This window comes from Camelina sativa, chromosome 13, assembly GCF_000633955.1.
Source record: "Camelina sativa cultivar DH55 chromosome 13, Cs, whole genome shotgun sequence".
Classification (NCBI taxonomy): Eukaryota; Viridiplantae; Streptophyta; class Magnoliopsida; order Brassicales; family Brassicaceae; genus Camelina; species Camelina sativa.
In genome coordinates this window covers 1623619-1643310 of record NC_025697.1, presented here as the reverse complement: position 1 = coordinate 1643310, position 19692 = coordinate 1623619, and the positions used below count along the sequence as shown (strand labels likewise).

Below are 19692 nucleotides of genomic sequence, written 5' to 3'. Positions count from 1 at the left end.
GTTATTAAAAATTAGGTTGGCTAGTGGGGTACAATAATTAGCCGGGTTCTTATGGTACAATATACCATCGTGAATTCTGCAAACTAATCATATAATAATTTAAAACGAAGGTCACACGCAGCTCAGTCCCTAAAAGTAGACTGAACGAACTATAGTTACATTTTAGCCACAAAAAGGAAAGAAAGAAAAGAAGCAGCTAAATCTGTTATCCAAAATAACTTTGATAGTATATAAATGAATTGAAAATATGTTGTTCGGACGAAATAGTGGATGCAATGAATATGTAACTAAATAGCCTATGAAAATTAGGTTACGTGTGGGGGTAGAGGTGAAATAAATAGAGAAGGTTTTAGACCAAGCATCTAAATGGCATTAAAATAGAAAGTATTGAATGGTACTGTGGCCAAAAGAAGAGCCATGTCTACTACACATTTAAAGTAGTAGAAGAACTATCTCATTTTTAACCCACGTTTTGTACCTTACCACCATACCACCAGCTTCAGGGTTTTTTTACTCTTTCTTTGATCTTATTTGAAAAGTATCCGAGTGGCTTATATATTAAATAAAATGTGGCTCAGGCAAGTACGAATTAGACATGTCTTATTATCAATGAGAGCCTTTCTTTTCTTCCTTTTTAAAGTAAATTTAATATTAGACTATACACATCAAATATGGATTTGAATAAGATACTACAACTACATAATTATTAGGAACCGCAAAAACCAAAAACACATTTCTTGATGCTGCAGGTCCTTTCTTCTCTCCTTGCATTGTCTTTATCTCCATATGTTTTAGAAGAGGCTTATAAAATGGAGTAGGCTCGGATTACCTCTATAATCGGTGCTCTACACAACGGACATTTCCCTCCGTTCCTTATAAGCTCGTTAGCACATTTTGAGCAAGTACACATGTGTCCACATCTGCAAATTCAATGGATTATTTAGTTTTGAGTCTAAGAGAGAGGCAAAAGATTTGAGCTACTAATTGGTTACCTATACAAGAGAGCATCAATGTGGTTGTCACAGCAAACACAACAAGTCCCTTTCCTTACATGGCTCCATCTTGATCCATCCTCTGACGTTTCCGGACTCATACCTGTTGCATAACTCGTCTTTTAACATACTATATACGTAAGTAACTAAATGAGAAACAAAGTTCGTTGGGTAGATTAAGCACAGACCTTGGTCACCTGCAGATCGGTTTAAGGCTGCAGAGACCTCTTGTCTAACCGAACGCTGCAGCTCTAACTGCATATCCATGCAGGCTTCGAGCATCCTCTGCATCTGGCTCATTCCTTGCTGCAGTCTCGCCACGTCTCCTCTTAGGTCGTTCATTACCTCCCATTCCTAATGCAAGTAATAAGAAAAATATCTACATTACACCTTTGAACCAAGCTTCTGACATGCCATTTAGACGTTTAATTACTCATTTAAAGACTCGAGGCTAAAACCCTTCATTAAAGGCTTACAATTTCAGACCGATGCATAGTGTGACGAGACCAACTAGTGTGATGCAACTCTTGATGCCATATTGGCTGGGGTGGTGGCGCGGGTGGAGTTGAAAGCAGTTGTGGACCATTGATGACATTAAGCTGGTTATCGTTCCGTACAAATACTGGGTGGTCTGTGTCACGGTCTAGAGAATCTGGGATTGCTGTTTGCAGGGTACCGTGCAGATCCCAGTCTACATGAGTGTGTCCTCTCCTTTCAGCATATGATTGTATCAGTTGATCCAGACTTTCACGGAAACCACTATGTAGTAGATTAGAAACACTTCTCCTATAAACAGAAAAGATGGTAAAAAGTATCAATCTAACAGAAAATAGGTAATAAAGAAAGGAAACATATCCAAAAATGTGGTTGAAAACTTTCAGTACCTGCTTAGCAGCTCCCTGAGTTCCATGCTGTAAACATTGTCATCCTCAGGCGGATGGAACCTATTTAGTCTTCTCAACTGTACAGCACGGCGACTCCTTAGGGATTCTGGCCGTGTCTCAGGCCAGTTCTCATCAGATTGTCTAGAGTTTTCCTCATGCCAAACGCCATGGGCTTCTTGTGTGCGATATTCATCATCAGTAAATCCACTGGTTTCTCGGTGCATGTCAGTGACCGATGTTTCATCATGGTTTATATCTGTATTATCATACCCATTCAATTGCGTTAACGTTGTTTCCTGCAAATTTAGCCTCTCATCTACTGTGACATCTTCCTGCCAGATCCTTCTTTGATTGGTATCCTCTTCCCAGTCTCTATCCGCATTTGTTAGGTTGCTTTCCGAGTCATCATGCAAAACGGGACTATTATTCCCTTGTCCTGAAGAAGTTGAAGTCTCATCATCGGTTATACGCTGAGAATTCTCAGCTGTGATAGCAATTGCAAGAGCATTTGTGGAATTATTGTCGCTATCAGTGTTGCTACTCTGTTCATGGACAATACCTTCCCTCCCGTTATGGAACCCTTCCCTGAGACAGAACCAACGTGAGGATTAGACCATTATTAGCAATCAAGCTAAACGCCAATGAGGGGACTTGTGTATTATTTATATGAAAGGGCAAATGCGAACACAAGTAAAAATCAGAAAGAAAAAAAGCCGAGTTTTTAAATATGTTTCTAAGTGAACAAGAGAGAGAAGATGAGATGCAGGGATATCAGACTACGCATCTGTGTAGTCCTATACGGACTTGTAGAATAGTTGTATTATTATGATTGAGTTAAAATCTTATCGCTGACATGATAGTGGCAGGAAACTGAATGAGAAAATTGTCTTAGATATTGAAATGGAATTGGAAGGAATTCTTACCTTAAGCCAGAAACAGTTTGTCTTTCTCTTAGCAGAAGAAGTTCCCTTGAAGCCATTGATGGAGTTCTCTCTTGAACTGCAGGTTGCTCATTCCGCAAGAATCTTCCTCTAAGAAGCGACTGCAGAAAATCTTATGGCATTATCAATCAGTCTACAATTGCCTAAGGTGCTAAGATACAGATGAAATATGACGTTTGTTATCCAATCCTAGCATGACACAGGATAAATCTCTAGCTCCTTCAAAGACTTTTTCTTATCCCAATCCAAATTTCAAACACCAAAACACTTATTTGTTTAGCATTTACATTCGGAATATAACAAATTTATCATACTGGCAAAATAAATCTACAGAACATGAATTGTTAAAGATGTAATGGTATCTCAGAATTCCACAATAGAAAAAAGAATAGGAGAAAGAAGTGCAGTTAATATCCTACAAAGAAGCAAAAACGAATCCGGTACTTTAGAAACTAACCTGAATCCGGTTGCGGTGAGCAAAATCAGACACTGCACGATGCTCCAACAAGCCCTGAAGTTCCCGTTGCCTGTCTCTTTCAGCCCTCATAAGCAAATCAAGTAACGCCTGCCTACCTCTTACTCTCCGTAAGTTTTGACGAACATGACGCGGTTGCCCTTCTTCATGGTTAACAGCTGACCCTACATGGACCCTGTCAACTTGTGCAGTGTCATGATTTTGATTCCTATCAACTTCTGAATTAGACCTTTGATCTTCTCTTGGTGTTGCACGAGCTCCTCCTCCTCCTCTCTGCTGACTTGTCATTTGCATCCACTCCCTTATAATCCTGACTCTTTGCCGTTCAGTATCACCCAGCCACTCTGCTCTATGATTACCGTCTATCTGTCTTACATTAGATGAGTGATCGTTAGTTCTAGTATCCATCCATCCACGAACGATATGCCTCACCCTCTCCCTCTCGCTATCACCAAGATCAGGAGACTGTTCCCTACTGGAAGAATTATTATTATCCCCATGCTCATTTCGATCATGCGACCAGGATCCATAATCATTCTCACTCTCACTCGAGTCTCTCAGACCCCCATTGTTTTCACTCACCTGACTCTCCGATGCAGTAGAGCTAGACAAATTAGTATTAGACTCAGCACTCCTTTGCTGCCTCAATCTTTCCCTCACCCTTTCACGTGCCCTGTTAAGCACATGCGCATCTTCTAATTCCCTCCACATCTGCAAAATTCCAGATGCCTGAGTGTTAGGCCTCTCGCTCGCAGCACCCTGACGCCTTGAAGATGGAGACTGAGACTCCCTAAGGAAAGACGAATCGAGCATAGAGACAGTTTGCAAACCAGCCAACGCAATCAACTCAGACTCTCGGTTCCTCCTCTCAATCGTAGTAATCATCTCCTGAGCCTGCCTTGCAGCCCATCGGCTAAAAATCTGAGATTGACGCCTTTGTGCAGCAGATGATTCAGCCAAATTGTCACCTTCAAGTTCAGACCTCCGTCTCCTCCTCACAAGCTGATCACCCTCCTCATCCTCATCCTCTGGATTGTGAACAGAACTACAAGAGCCAAAAGAGATACACTCGTCCAAGTGCCCACGCATGAATTCCTCCAAACCACGCTCAAACTCGGTACGAACATCATCCCTAGACTCTGATTTTTGTTGTAGAGGCTGGATACTAGTCATCCTTACGACGCTTCAATTGAAACCCCAAAACCTAAAAATCCTTCCTTTTTTGTATTTAATGTCAATTCCGATTAACAAAACAACATAGCAACTCCATCACTCAATCTCAAAACCTAGAACAACGCATTTACATGTGCCCACAATTCTCCGAGAAGATCCCAGAAAACACACAATCCCAACATCCCAAAAGGCTCAAACTTTCACACCCCATTGTTCTCCAATTCATCTCTCACCTGATATTGATTCAATTTATCAGCCAAATTGAACAATCAAAACCCAAATTCTATTTCCAATCGAAACAAATCATCAACAACAAAAAAAATACGGAATTGAGATTAGCGAGACGTTACCTCTTCGTGTTCTTCGTCAATGATGGGTATAAAGATGAACAACCAAGCTCCTCCTATAAGACGAGAAATTGCACAATCAAATCAAATTCAATAAAGGATCGATGATGAAGAAGAAGAAGAAGAAAAAACAAAATTATCGGTGATTTATTAATTGTGAAAACTTCAAAAAGATTGGATTTTTTTTTTCTTTGTCTAAGAGAGAAGGTGCAATGACCAGAGAAAAAAAAAACAAATTAATTAAATCAAATCCTTAATTGTCATTTTCTCAGTAACTAATAATTTAATTTAGCTTTGTTGGAATCTATTTTTAATTTATTTTGTCTACTTTTTCGCTTTTGTTAAAAATTAAAAAAAGCAAAGGTGAAGGCGAGTCTCAAGGAAGCGAGGAGCTGGTCTACGATTACAACACGTGGCAAGATCCTTTCATCCCACGTCATGTATTGTAATCTCTTAATTGTTTCTTGTAATAATAAACAAAATTAGTGTGTAAATATGAATAGGATATCTTATACAGTATTAAGTTAAAAGTTTGGATTTGCTTCCCAAAACTTAAGAACCTTTTTTTTTTTGGGATTGTTCTTAATAATAATTAAAAAATCCCAAAAACTGAAAAGTTTGATTTGCTTTTCTCAAGTTTACAATACAACAAAATAAAAAGAGCACCTATTCAAAGCCTATGATGAATTTTTTTTACAAAATCTGAAAAGTCAGAGGTGAATCATCATCAAGAGTAGGAAAAAAAGAAAATGAAGATCTAACTTTAGTAAACGTTTTCCTACAACAAAGGAAAACAAAGATAGAAGAAGATTGTGAGAAAAAAACATTGGCCTACCTTATAAGAGGTGTGGTTGTGAATGTTAAGTGTTTTTTTTTTTTTTTGGGTTATTAGGAATGTTAAGGTTTGGCTCCAGAAATTTAAAATGGAGAAAGATAAGATGACTACATCTTTTGACCTTTCAAGGTTATAAAGGAAAGGAAAAGCTCAAACTTCACACCATATTATAATTTTTATTTTGTGTATATTTTATAAAACTTCCCCAATTTGGATTGGTCTTTGTGAGGGCTTCGTACCAACCAATATTCTCACATGGAGTAATCTAGAAAAATAAATAATTTATATCACATGATGGCATAATTGAATTTTTTTTTCTTTTTTCACTCGCTCTAATTATTGATATAGTAGTTTTAAACAATATAATAAAATAGTTATATAGGAAAATGTCTATGAGAAAGCTTACAAATGCATTGGGACGAAAGACAAGGTTGCATGGATTTTGGGTCTATGTTAGGTCTCATCAGTCACGTACATATACGTCTTTCAAGATATACACACAATACAAACGTACGTTTTTTTTTTCTAACATCCACTCATTATCATTGTGTTTAGACCAAAATATAGTCTGTGTGATTAGCAATTCTAAGAAAATTACTGTTTTAGACATTTGTAGCAGATGCAACATATTATTGCTTAGGGTTTTAGCAAAATCTCCAAAAACTAGAAACGTTATTATATTCTTACATGATTCAACCCATCTTCTTCACTATTTTGTCTTTTACTGAAAAAAATATTTCTCGAAGTCACGAACTTTTATTTGAGAGGGAACAAACGCACGTTTTGGTTTTAACATTTCATGACATCCATATATAATATCATGCATCTTAACTTAAGACACAGTAAATTTCCATATCTGTAGATCTAGTGTGGACATATGCGTAGGTAGATGATAGCTCTTTTGTCTATATCCTTTTGTTTTGGAAATTTCACTCAATGTGTGATTGTGAATAGGATATATCTATTTTACTTACACTACTTCTATATTTTATCTTTGCATGGCTTGGCAAAATTTTCCAATTAACCCAAAAGTAAAGGAAAACATATCAAACACAATCTTTCTTGTTTCACCGTTATGTGAATGTCTTCTTTTGTCTTGTAATTGAGTTAGCATTATTTTCTTGATCACCGTTATGTGATGAGACTTTGCTTTGAGATCGACACAAATGATATATGGCTGTCGTTGTAGGCAGCGGACCAATAAGATAAATACTTCTCAATTGCTTACAATATTTGCTTTTTTTTACTCATGTTTAATTGTATAATACTTTATCCGTTTCAAAATATAGAATGTTTTAATTAAAACACGCATATTAAGGAATAGTTACTTTTACAAAGTTTAACCAATTATAAACAAAACTGCATAATATAAAATATAAAATTAATAAAAAAGTTGCATAGAAAATTGTAAACATCTTATATTATGAAACAAAAATACTTCTCTAAACATTCTATATTATGAAACGGAGGGAATATGTTTCATAACATAACTTTAGAAGGTTCTCTTTTATGTTTACGTTTGATTTAATTTATTTTGGTGAAGATTATTTTGTTAATCGTAAAAATAAACACGATTCACAAACAAAATTCTTCGCTCGATTAACATTTCTTGTTTCTGTCTAAAAGTTGCAAATGACTTTTGATTAAAACATTTATTTGTTTTGGCTTTAATTAAAGTTAAACACCTTATCTTCACTTAAAAACATAAATAAATAAATATTACACTTTGACAAATGACAAAAGACCTATAGCGAGAAAGCTTTTCTTCTGGAAAGTATTCAATCGAATAAAACTGTCAGTTTAAAGTGAATCGGCTCATCCATTTATCGGTTCATACATGACACACCGTATGATATTTTACAGTGCAACAAACAAACGTATTCTATTGAAAAGGGTTGCAATTCCAGTGACTACAGATTCATTTGTGATCATTTTACCCGAGCATAACACATTGAAAAGATCGATAATTTGCTAACATCCCCGACTTGAACTCGAGGAGGTGCAGGATCGCTGAACAAGGTACTGTAGATTTTGCTTTACTATCAGATCTCGCCGGTTCCAAGAGGTTGCCTTGAAGTGTCTCCAGAAGCCCATGCTTGATAGTCTTTCGAGAGCTGTAAAACGAGTCAAAGAGCATGAGAAGGTTGATGTTGGGATGATATTGCAGGAAATGGAATGTATTTATGTTAATATTTGCATAAGGGGAGCACATAAATTGATAAATATAAAGAACAAACAAAGCCAGTTTTACAGTGAAACAATAGACGTTTATGCTAATCTGTAACCTGAGTCCTAGTTCAACATGTGCTTTACCGACATAAATAAAGCCTAAAACAGGCTATTTCGCCTCCTCATGAACCAGCTCAAATATGATAGATCTTCTCAACAGAAAACCTTAGATGTCAGACTAATCTTCACAAATAGGACGATCTTGCAGTTTTGAAACATAGAGAATAATGATACGATTTGCTTATATAAACTGGATTTGATATATTATAGAAACAAGAATTACAAAAGGTTGAGGACTTTGTTAATGAAGCTCCTCCCACTCCCCCAGAATTAACCCACAAATTTCTTGATAACCCTCTCTCACTCTCTCAGACCTTATATATAGACATAGACTTAAGAAAATAACCTAAACCAACCATGGTTAACTCTCACAACAAACCATGGTTAACTTAACCCATTTTCACTGCTTCTATCAAATAAATGATGGCTTATAGGGACTTGTTGATGCAGAATAAGCGATTAAAAAGGTAATAATACAAATACGTTGTCCTGCATACCTGAGATAAAAATCGTGGTAGCATGAGTCTAAGAATTTGATCAAGGACCTGTGTCCCTGTCGCCTCTACTGCTCCCACTGGGAAAACTCTAAATGCAAAAGGGATCTCGATATTGACCTTAAAATTGCCAAATAAGTCAGAAATGCCACAGGAGTGCACTGATTAAGTAAGCAAAAAAGAAGAAGATGAAAGCACTTAGCTACCTCAATGACTGCATCTGAAGTAATTTGTTGCTCTGATGTGCCCTCCTGAGTGCTATCACATGATACCCGGTTCACCATAGAAGCTGCATAACTAGAAAATAACAAATGTTAAGCCCCCATACAAACCATTACCAAAAATGTTAAGCCCCCATACAAGAAAGTAATTACAACGTGAGGACTGAGGATACAAGACATGGGTTAACAAACAGGGATATGCTTACCATCAAATTTGTCATTCTGAGCAACCACAACAGGAGATCCCTCAAGCTGTATAGCACAAGACAATGAAATAAAACCATCAGGATCATTATACAAACATAACTCATATAGCCGCAAGTTCTTTTCTTTGTCTATCATTAGCAAAGGAAGGTCTTTACCTTGCAAGACAAAAGCTTGATGCAGCAGCCATTAGGTTGTTCTTCAACCCTGACAAGCAAAACAGGGCAGACTTCAAAGTTGAAGAATTTAAAAGTATAAACATAGCATCTGAACGTGTTATCATCAACTCTCTCAATCCTCTCCGCATCAAGCACCGAGTACTGACTTGCAGGTAAACTCATATACTCAACTGCAACCAAAAACAAAGCAAATCCGAAATCAAACAATCCGATCCATATATCAAAACCATCCACATAGAAAAAAACAGAAATTAAGATCAAGCCAAGCGAGTATGGTTGAACTTACTTAGAGGTCGTTGGAGCTGACGAACGGAGATGGATTGTTTCTGACGAGCGATGAATCGAGCTTTCGGGACAGAGCTCGAGGAGACGCGAATTGGTGGAGTAGAAGAAGAAGGTTTAGGTGGTTCGTCAAAGGACGATGAGCTAGTAATGGTGAAAGAGAGAGATGGATTTCTAGGGTTCCGATTCGTCTTCTTCGCCGAGAGAGACAAAGAGGTAGTAGTGAGTCTACTAAGAGAAGCTGAGCTCAACGCCATAGCTTAAACGACGGCGTTTTTAGGATATGATCGATGTTTAACGACTAACGGCTTCGCTTAAGCACAGAAGTGTAGGAGTGGGAGAGATAATGATAAGAGATCCTGAACCGACGGAGATTGGGAGGTGGCACCACCATGACCACGAGCTTACCACTGCGCATATTAGCCTGCTGACGTTGCTTCGGTATAGTTAAACTACGCCGAAGATTGATAGCAAGCCCAATAAGAGCCCGTTAAATAAATATCTTTGGGCCAGCAAGAAATTATAAACGAAAAGACCATATCAACTGAGCCGAAAATAGAAATTGAGATTAGATCAATAATATTTGTTAGTATTTTTGATTAAAAGTATTAGATTTTTGAAAAAAATATTTAGATGCACACAACATTAACAAAAATTGAAGAAATGTTAAACGAGTCCTCTATAATTATTATTGAGAAATAATGATGTGTTAGGATTTGATTAAACTTAATGTAGTTATGCAATCAGAAAATATGATTAATTATATAAGGTACCTTTTGCCTAGGCTTGGAGACTTTGCTTCTTCTTCAAACTCCTATGTCAAGGGCTTACGACACTACAAAACATTACCTACTTGAAAAATTGCTTCCAAATAACAAAGATTGGTGAGAGCACCACCATGTTCTTAGAAGGCTTTGGCGTTATATCCATTATCTCCCGGATAGAATGAAATTTATCGTCATCTAATAAACCAGCTTTTCTATTTAACGTGTCAATCTGTCTTGTTGGTCCAACAAGCATCCCACTTCTGCTTCAATACATGCATAATCAAGCTCCGTTTATTCTCTCTAGGCACTCTCTGAGAATAATATTCACGATCCTGATATGGATCGGGACCCAGACCTAAATCGATAGAAGGAGCAGTCAAAAACTGAATCGATAGAAGCAGAAATAAAAACTAAACATTTTTTACTAGTTCGCTTGAGCTTCTTCGAAGAGGAGGAAAAGGATCAGAGGCACAAGACCGGAAACACAAAACCTACTTAGAAGATTCTAATCGATTTGAGCTGCTCAGCTCCAAAAGAAGTTGCTAAAAGTATATATACATTAGTCTGTCCACATATATTATTTTTGTACGAAAAATATATATATTAGTCTGTCCACATATATTAGATTAATATAATAAAAATGCTAATGGAAAACAATTATATAAACATATATTTGGTTGTATATAATCCAAAATTCATCTCCATTTCTAATACTCAATAGTTGTTTCTTGTCTAAATCAAACTTGTCATTAATATTCATCACCACAAAGCTGAAAATGTAGTGGATGATGATACTAATAATTGTTTGAAAAGAAAAAGTGTGAAATCATCAATCAGCAACATTTTTCACATAATCAAGGAGGTAATATAGTAATTTTAGAAAATTTTCAAAACATTTTGTTGTTTATCTAGTTCTCATCCATTTCTTCTTTCGTATATAATTAGGTTAGTTTTTTTTTTCAAATACAACAAATGAATGTAAACATTTGTAGTGGGCAAAATTATGTTTTCATAATCTTTTAAATATTTATCAAAGATATTAAAATTTTCTGTTTCCTGTGATTACCTTTAAATTCTAAATAATTATAATGTTTAAATAGGATTATAGTCAAAGCAATGGACATGAAATTGGATTAGGTTGATAGATTACTTATTTTTTTTGTTGGATAGATTAACAACAAATATGAATTGGATGGACTCGTAAGAATATGTGAACCGAATTGGTATGTTATTTTGAATTTAACAATATGTTTTTTTTGTCAACCTTTGTATATGGTTTGAGAGCAAAATTTTTTGTTGGATAAATTAACGACAAATATCAATTGGATGAACTAGTAAGAATATGTGAATCGAATTGGTATGTTATTTTGAATTTAACAATATGGTTTTTTTTTTATCAACCTTTGTATATTGAAAGCAAGCCGAATAAGGGCCCGTTAAATAAATATCTTTGGGCCAGCGACAAATTGTAAACGAATAACCATATCACAATTGAGCCAAATAGAAGAGCCAGATTGAAATTAAGATATTTGACCCGGAAAAAAAAGAGGTTATTATATTTTTAATTAGATCAAAAATACTTAGTATTTTTGATTAAAAGTATTAGATTTAAAAAAAAAATATTTAGATGCACACAACATTAACAAAAATTGAAGAAATGTTAAAAGAGTCCTCTACAATTATTGAGAAATAATGATGTGTTAAGATTTGATTAAACTTAATGTTAGTTATGCAACCAGAAAATATGATTAATTTATAGAAAGGTTTTAACCAATGAAGCTGTGTAGTCGTGAGGAAAACACAGGTTGCCACTTCCCATTACTGTCGGGCTAAACACAAAAACACCCCAAAGTCACCCTTATATAAATATTGCACTTCAATTCATTTAATCGACCGATTCAAATCATAAACATGCAGCATTACCTAAATCGTATCTAATAGATACTATCTATTGTCTTCGTCAACTAACTTAACTCTTGCCGTACAATTTGACAAAAAAATATAATATATCTACAATTCAAGATCTAACAAACTATGAAAATTAAATAAAATGGATTCATAATATAAACTTCCAAAATGAGAAAATATATAAAAAAAACATATAACAGTGTAATTTTTTTTATTAACAACTATTTGAAACATAGATTGGTGTCTTTCTGAAGACTAAATTTGGCTGATAATTTAACAAAAATAAAAAGTGAGTTGATTTGATATTTAAGGGAGAAAAAAAAAAGATAGAGAGGCGGTCAATAAGATTAAATTAAATTAAAACAAAAAAAAAGATAAAAAAAAAAGGAAGAATAAAATAATAGGAATAAGGGAGGCTAGTGGATAGATTAGACGAAGGACACCAGAGCCACCTTCATTCACTTCACAAACCGCTCGGCGACAAAGACGAAGAAGCCGAGGAAGCAAGCAAGCGAGCGAGCGACGAGAGAGACTCAAACATCTACACTAAAACTCTTTTGCTCAGATTCATAACCACCTGCGCCCAAGTGACGGCGACGACGACGACGGAAGGACCAGATTCGAATTGTGCCAAGACAGGTAAAAACTCATCGGATTTTATTTTTTTCTCAATCTCAGATTCCGACGAGAAACCAGTCTTATCTCTTTCTCTCTATCCGATTTCGTCTTTCCTTTTTTGTTCATTGTATTGATAATGTCGATTGGTTAATTCGGTTCTTCTCTTTTTTTTTTTTTTATCTGCAGCAATGGAGTCTACTGAGTCGTATGCGGCAGGTTCACCGGAAGAGTTGACCAAGAGATCTCCAGAACAGCACGATTCTTCAGAAGCTGGTACTCTGATCCGATCTGTTCTTTTTGTTTATTTCCTCGCTGCATTTTCTTCGACTCTGACTCTTAAATGTTTTTTGGTATTTCGTCACCTTCTTGAATTGGATCTCGTTTAAGTACTTTGTGATATGACATCGTGGATGTGTGATTAATGCTTTTATTCTGATTAAAACTTGGGAGAAGTGTTTCTGTGCCATGGATCTTAGGATGGTTTCATTATACTATTACCATGTGTTTCTGTTCTATGAAATTATAGTGAATTTGTTCAGAATGCAATGAATTATACAAAGGAAAGTAACTATTTTGTTGTTCTTCTTTCATAAGGAACAATGCTGTGAGTGAGTTATGATCAGACTCATTCTTATGTAGTGTTTTTGTATCATGTGTGTGGTAGCTTGGCAGGTATAATCGAGGTTGTATCATGTATGTTTGATGGGGAGACAAAAAAAAAATCTTTGTTTTGTATTTCAATTCAACGAATAGCTTTAAACTGATGTGGTGTAGTGAACCATGCTCTCTATTTGACTATCTAATGTGTTTTACTCTTTTCAGATTCTGCTGAGAAGCCAACACACATTCGGTTTCTTGTTTCCAATGCGGCAGCTGGTTCCGTCATTGGGAAAGGTGGCTCGACCATCACTGAGTTTCAGGCAAAGTCTGGGGCACGGATTCAGCTCTCACGTAATCAAGAGTTTTTCCCTGGGACGACTGACAGAATTATTATGATATCGGGCTCAATTAAAGAAGTTGTCAGTGGACTGGAACTTATCCTTGAGAAATTGCACAGTGAGGTAATCTTTTTTCAACTTGTGTTTGACTAATTAATTTATATATTTTGTCATTATGAAATCGATTTTAACTTGTTTTTTTTTTGTTTGTTAGCTTCATGCTGAAGATGGTAATGAGGTTGAGCCTAGGAGAAGAATAAGACTTGTGGTTCCTAACAGTTCTTGTGGAGGTATAATTGGAAAAGGAGGGGCCACTATCAAGTAAGTTTCCGTTCTGTATTTGTTAATGCAGTTTCTATGAGGTTTTGGAACTTCCATAACCAGTTTCCCATAACACCAGTTTCTATATAACACACTAAACCACCAACCAACATCTATAATGTATCTGGTCATCTTCTTGCGTTGTTTCCATGTTCAAATTTTCTCCAATGCATATCTTTAAGACAGTAATTGTTTCTCTGAATGCATGCATAAACAAGTCAAGACCCTATAACCAGTTTGAAGTAGTGTTAGTATGGAATATCTAATTTCTCTATGACAATGCACTTTTTTTTTGGTTTAGGAATATTGACTTCAGATATATGGCTGTAACTAACTCTCAAGACATTTCTTTCTTTGAACACAGGTCATTCATTGAGGAATCTAAAGCTGGTATTAAGATTTCCCCTCTGGATAATACCTACTACGGGTTGAGTGATCGGCTAGTGACATTATCTGGGACCTTCGAGGAGCAGATGCGGGCAATCGATTTAATTTTGGCTAAGCTTACCGAGGACGATCATTACTCCCAGAACGTGCATTCCCCATATTCATATGCAGGTATATCAATTCAGTACTAGCTTAGTTAAGTTTGTTTTCCTCTTTGAAGTCTTTGATTGCATTTATTCATGTTTGAAAGCGATAGAATAAAAATAGTTAGATCATCGCCGGACCATCCTTTGACAGTTGATTGACACTATGTAAATAATGTGTTATATGAAAAGGACTGTTAGTCACTACACATTACAAATGTTATAGGTCAGAAGCCACTGTACAAGGTTTTGCATTTCCTGTTCTAAGGTCATGTGGAGAATCTAAGTACACATGTAGATGCTGGATCATATCCCTTGTCAAATGCTAGATTAGAGTAGGATTTTCTACTGAGTTTTAGATTGTCAACTAAGGTAGTAATGGCGATTCGGATTTCATCTCACATGGATTTTCTTTCCATATTGAGGATTCTGTATGATGCTTGTCTGTTGTTAAGCTTAATTCTCTTGTAAGTTCCTTTAAACTCGGCATTTTAGGTCTTTTCTACTCTGGTTTTCATGGTCCTCCATATGCGTATGTGCTTCCTTCTGTTCCTACAGCGGGATACAATTCGGTTAACTACGCACCCAACGGCTCTGGAGGCAAGTATCAAAACCACAAGGTTAGTCTCTTTCCACTTTCTTTCACCCTATTTATGCATATATAAGAATGGATAGCCTTTTGGTGTTAAAACAGTCGCAGATAATTTGTTTCGTTTTTTCTGTCATTACTTAATCTGTGATATGGTATACATTCCAGGAAGAACCTAGCAACACGGTGACAATTGGTGTCTCGGATGAGCATATAGGATTGGTCCTTGGTCGTGGAGGAAGAAACATCATGGAAATCACTCAGGTCCGTACATTCCAACCTTTAATTAAAACTCTTTCAGTCCACCAAAATCTTAAAGCCTGCTTTACTTCCTGCAGATGACAGGTGCCCGAATAAAAATATCAGACAGAGGAGATTTCATTTCTGGAACCTCTGATAGGTAAATAAAGTTAACATTACCTGAGAGTTACAATATTAATTACCTCTTATGACTAAAGTTGATATATGGGGAAAATATTGGCAGGAAGGTGAGCATCACAGGGCCACAGAGAGCAATCCAACAAGCTGAGACGATGATAAAACAGAAGGTTGATTCAGCCACAGAGAGAGCCACCGAGTAAAAACCGTTAAGAAATATCCAATATCGGTTCCTATCTTTGGTCTGTTTACTTCATTTGTTGAGGCTTAAGCTTTCGGATGGGGATCATTAATCATCTTTGAGTGAGGCAGAGATATATCTCTAGGAGCTCTTTCTTTCGTTTTATTTATATGTCGTCGACACTATATAAATTGTGTTTTTCTCTGGGAGAGAAGCAGATTTGGAGTTAGAAGTACTATTTTCATTTGTTTTTTTATAACTTTGTTGCAATTTGTTGAAGTTTTGTTTCCCTTTGAGTTCTTTCTGTTGTAACAATTTACAATAACCAGCCATTACATTGCATTTGCTTCTTTCTTCTTATGGGATCAACTAGGAACTATTTACAGGGTTTAACCCAGCAGTTTTTTTACTCTGGTTAAAACTTAAAATCAAAAGAAAATTTACAAATATATGTTTAAAACGTGAAAGTTAAATTAACAGAGGGGAAAAAGGGAGGGTTGAGTATGAATACAAAAGGTGTTGGGTTAGTTAAAACTTAAAAGAGTAATAGTATTAAGCTCTTCAATAATAACAGTATTATGTTTAAGGTAGATCTTTTACTGTTTACACTTAACAAGTTAACAGTAAGAGTGGTATCTTCTGATATTCACATAGAAGAGCCAGAACTTTTCCTATTTACATGAAAAACCGAAAGGCGCTCAGATTTACGGAAGGACCCCTGAAATTTGGATATTTGTAGACGTATACTTCGGATATACTGTAATATACAGAAGCATCCTTATCTTTTGCAACTTTATATAATTGACTCGAAACTTTCTTCATTTGCCGAAGAACCAATCTGCATCTTTTAGAATACACTTGGAGATTCGATCTCACTTCTCACAATCCTTCACCCCTTCTCCGACTCCGATACCATCAACGTTCTCCGGCGGCTCTGGTCATCGCCGCCATTTCGGTTTCTAACTTTATGTTCGTCTCTCTCCTTCCCTTTATTTTCCTCATTATCTTCCCTTTAGTTAGCTTTCGTGAAAGCAATTTCGAATTTAGTGTTCAGATCTCTTTACCATTGCAATGTCCCAAACTTTGATTTCGTGATCGTCCCTGAGAAGTACTAGGATCTCTTCGTTTTCTCCTTGTTTCCATATGGAAATGAAGGATCGTGAGAAGCTCAATTCTGGATTTTAGAAGTCGTATCCATCTACTTGATTATAGAGTTTCTTGTATCCGATTGTTAAATCGAATGTGATCGAAACTCGTCTCCTACTTTTTGTTTCTCAGACTGAAGCTGTGACGTAGCCTTCAGTAATGGAAGAGATCAGGAAAGAGATAGACGTTGGTGATTGGCATTCAAATCTCGCTCACGATGAATGGTCACCACTCCCTGTTTCTGGCTCTCGAGCTTCAGCTCGCTACAAGGTGGTGATCTTTCAGTGGTTAAGCATTTGTATTGATTTGGGATAATCTCTTTTAAAAATATTTTCATGTGTTGTGTCGTCTGGAAAAATGCAGCATGCGGCAGTGGTTGTTGATGAAAAGCTCTACATTGTTGGTGGAAGCCGTAATGGCCGATACTTATCTGATGTCCAGGTAGTTTTATTGTGTGTTTGTATCATCTTCCTTTTGTTTTCATGAATCTGTGGTGATTTTGATAAACTCAACTCTATCAGGTGTTTGATCTTAGAAGTTTGACTTGGTCTAGTTTGAAACTGACGACTGAATTATCAAGTGCTGAGAGCTTTCAAGAAGATGATGGTAGTATCTTTCGAGAAGCTTTTCCTGCTATTTCAGACCATCGCATGGTAAGTCCTTTTTTTACGTGACGAAGAATTTTGCAATCATACTTCAAATTGTTAAATTGTGAACATTTTGGCAGATTAAGTGGGGAAACAAGCTTCTTCTGATCGGGGGACACTCCAAGAAGTCATCAGATAACATGTCAGGTTAGCCATATCCAGCTTTCCTTCTGATTGGATACTCTTTTGAAATTCTCTTATTTTTTATTTTGATTCCTTTCCTTACAGTGCGGTTCATTGATTTGGAAACACATTTATGTGGAGTCATTGATGCGTCCGGGAATGTTCCGGTAAGAAAACAGTTCTCTGAATTGCTGCTTGCGATGTATGTTGTTGCTGTTTTGGATAGTTTTTATACCTTCCATGTTTTACAGGTATCACGTGGTGGGCATTCCATTACACTGGTTGCGTCCCGACTTTTTGTTTTTGGTGGCGAAGATAAGAACAGGAGACTGCTGAATGATCTGCATGTTCTTGATCTTGAGACAATGACTTGGGATGTGGTCGAGACAACGTAAGTTTAGGCAGCTAGATCCATGTTTATGTTTACTGCACATTTGTCTACCTGGTCTTACATCTAAATGCTCTGCACTGTGTTTTTTTTTTGGTTGATAGGCAGACACGCCCAGTTCCCAGATTTGATCACACAGCTGCCACACATTCCGATCATTACCTCTTTATTTTTGGTGGTTGTTCTCATTCCATCTTCTACAATGATCTCCATATCCTTGACCTGCAAACTGTAAGCATATTTTCTTGAATTTACTTTGTCGTTTTCATCATATTCTGATGAATTTATAAACTCATGGCAGATGGAGTGGTCACAGCCTCATGTTCAGGGAGATGTTGTAACTCCTCGAGCAGGACACGCTGGAATAACCATTGACGAAAATTGGTATATTGCCGGGGGCGGTGATAATAGTACCGGTAAATGCACTCTCTGCTTCTAGAATAGTGTCTCCTCGCTTAACACGATTTTGCAGTTAAAACTCTGTATGCAACTCTCCTCTGTAACTCCTTTCTTTCTGGGGCAGGTTGTTTAGAGACCCTTGTTCTAAATATGTCAAAGCTGGTTTGGTCCACATCATCCCATGTAGAAGCAAGACATCCACTTGCTAGTGAGGTAAATACTTCCAAGACGAATCCAATCTTAGATGTTTCATTTTCTTTCCTATCCGAGTTGTCTTATGTGGTCTATGATTTAACTGCAGGGTCTCAGTGTGTGCTCAGCATCAGTATTTGGAGAGAACATCTTAGTAGCTTTCGGCGGTTATAACGGGAAGTATAACAATGATGTAAGCTCATAGCCCTAGATTACAACTTACAGAAGTACAATCTAATCGATATCTTATCCAAGCTCTTGTCTTCTGTTCACACAGATATATGTCATGAGACTAAAAACAAGAGAATCCTCACATCCCAAAATTTTTAAGTCACCAGCAGCCGCTGCAGCTGCAGCCTCTGTCACTGCTGCTTATGCCATAGCCAAGTCAGATAAGTCGGATTATCCTCCACCTACAAATCCAACTCTCAATGGAATTGGAAGCAGTATCCCTGAAAGAGATATTAGGAACAGATTCGATGCAATTAAAGAAGAGAAAAGAACATTGGAGTCATCTGTTGCAGAAACCCAAGTAGAAAACGCGAAGCTCAGGGAAAAGATAGATGAAGTCAATAGCAGTCACACTGAACTATCCCAAGTACGTTATCTCCAACTGTCAAGCTAATTATAGTTATCCCTTTTCGCGTTTCTGTGAACACAATTCACAATCTTTAAACATAATCGTAGGAACTCCAATCTGTACAAGGTCAACTTATTTCAGAACGATCAAGATGCTTTAAACTCGAGGTTACTAAGCCTGCTGAAGCTTTTTTTCTATTATGTCTCTTTCCAAAATCTTCAACTCAGTCGCGATTATATGTAATGGCATGTCTCAGGCACAAATAGCGGAATTGCAGAAAGCATTGGAGTCAGGGCAATCCATTGAAGCTGAAGTTGAGATGCTTAGAAGACAAAAGTCAGCATCTGATGAAGGAGAAGGCGGGACTGTGCAAAGGCAAGGCTCTGGTGGTGTGTGGGGTTTATTTGGAAAGTAACTCCCAAACAATATAAGCTACACAAATACATAAGCTTTTGAAGAAGCTCACTGTTGAATCCGACAAAGACAGAGAATCAAACGTTGGTTTAAAAGTACTATTTTTGAGAATGAGAGAGCTAAGTGTGGGGAATATGTTCTTTCTTATTTTATTATCAAAGATTTAGAATCAGTTGTTTGTTATGAAATATGAATGCTTGTTTCCCTTAATTATTGGAGAATTTTCACAGCATTTATTTATCGCAGGTAATAATAAT

General features: G+C 36.6%; 4 protein-coding genes across 6 annotated transcripts; 2 read left to right on the top strand and 2 right to left on the bottom strand.

Moving 5' to 3' along the window:
- LOC104734456 lies at positions 584-5722 on the bottom strand. 2 transcript variants are annotated; one of them, XM_010454041.2, is made up of 9 exons: positions 5648-5722; positions 4816-4868; positions 3275-4698; positions 2800-2918; positions 1877-2461; positions 1469-1778; positions 1181-1346; positions 993-1095; positions 803-920 (listed from the first exon to the last, which is right to left on the bottom strand). In XM_010454041.2, the coding sequence occupies exons 3-9, from the start codon at positions 4463-4465 to the stop codon at positions 803-805; spliced, it is 2592 nt and encodes an 863-aa protein (XP_010452343.1). In that variant the 5' UTR covers positions 4466-4698; positions 4816-4868; positions 5648-5722. The 2 variants fall into 2 exon arrangements, with proteins under 2 accessions (XP_010452342.1, XP_010452343.1); XM_010454040.1 differs by lacking the exon at positions 5648-5722 and having other exon boundaries at positions 584-920; positions 4816-4963.
- LOC104734455 (uncharacterized protein SYNPCC7002_A1590) lies at positions 7425-9716 on the bottom strand. Its single transcript, XM_010454039.2, has 6 exons — positions 9321-9716; positions 9014-9204; positions 8858-8903; positions 8637-8719; positions 8434-8550; positions 7425-7761 (listed from the first exon to the last, which is right to left on the bottom strand). The coding sequence occupies exons 1-6, from the start codon at positions 9571-9573 to the stop codon at positions 7690-7692; spliced, it is 762 nt and encodes a 253-aa protein (XP_010452341.1). The 5' UTR covers positions 9574-9716; the 3' UTR covers positions 7425-7689.
- On the top strand, positions 12410-15906 carry LOC104708676 (protein BTR1). Of its 2 annotated transcripts, none has more exons than XM_019234953.1 (9): positions 12410-12630; positions 12796-12882; positions 13432-13670; positions 13762-13868; positions 14233-14426; positions 14894-15018; positions 15156-15251; positions 15326-15387; positions 15472-15906. In XM_019234953.1, exons 2-9 carry the CDS (start codon positions 12798-12800, stop codon positions 15566-15568), a joined length of 1005 nt encoding a protein of 334 aa, XP_019090498.1. In that variant the 5' UTR covers positions 12410-12630; positions 12796-12797; the 3' UTR covers positions 15569-15906. The 2 variants fall into 2 exon arrangements, with proteins under 2 accessions (XP_019090498.1, XP_019090499.1); XM_019234954.1 differs by having other exon boundaries at positions 12411-12630; positions 14957-15018.
- Positions 16378-19671, top strand: LOC104734453 (acyl-CoA-binding domain-containing protein 4). Its single transcript, XM_010454036.2, has 14 exons — positions 16378-16515; positions 16825-16962; positions 17056-17133; positions 17214-17345; positions 17420-17486; positions 17568-17629; positions 17714-17853; positions 17955-18081; positions 18152-18266; positions 18374-18462; positions 18551-18634; positions 18719-19039; positions 19129-19188; positions 19278-19671. Exons 2-14 carry the CDS (start codon positions 16852-16854, stop codon positions 19434-19436), a joined length of 1545 nt encoding a protein of 514 aa, XP_010452338.1. The 5' UTR covers positions 16378-16515; positions 16825-16851; the 3' UTR covers positions 19437-19671.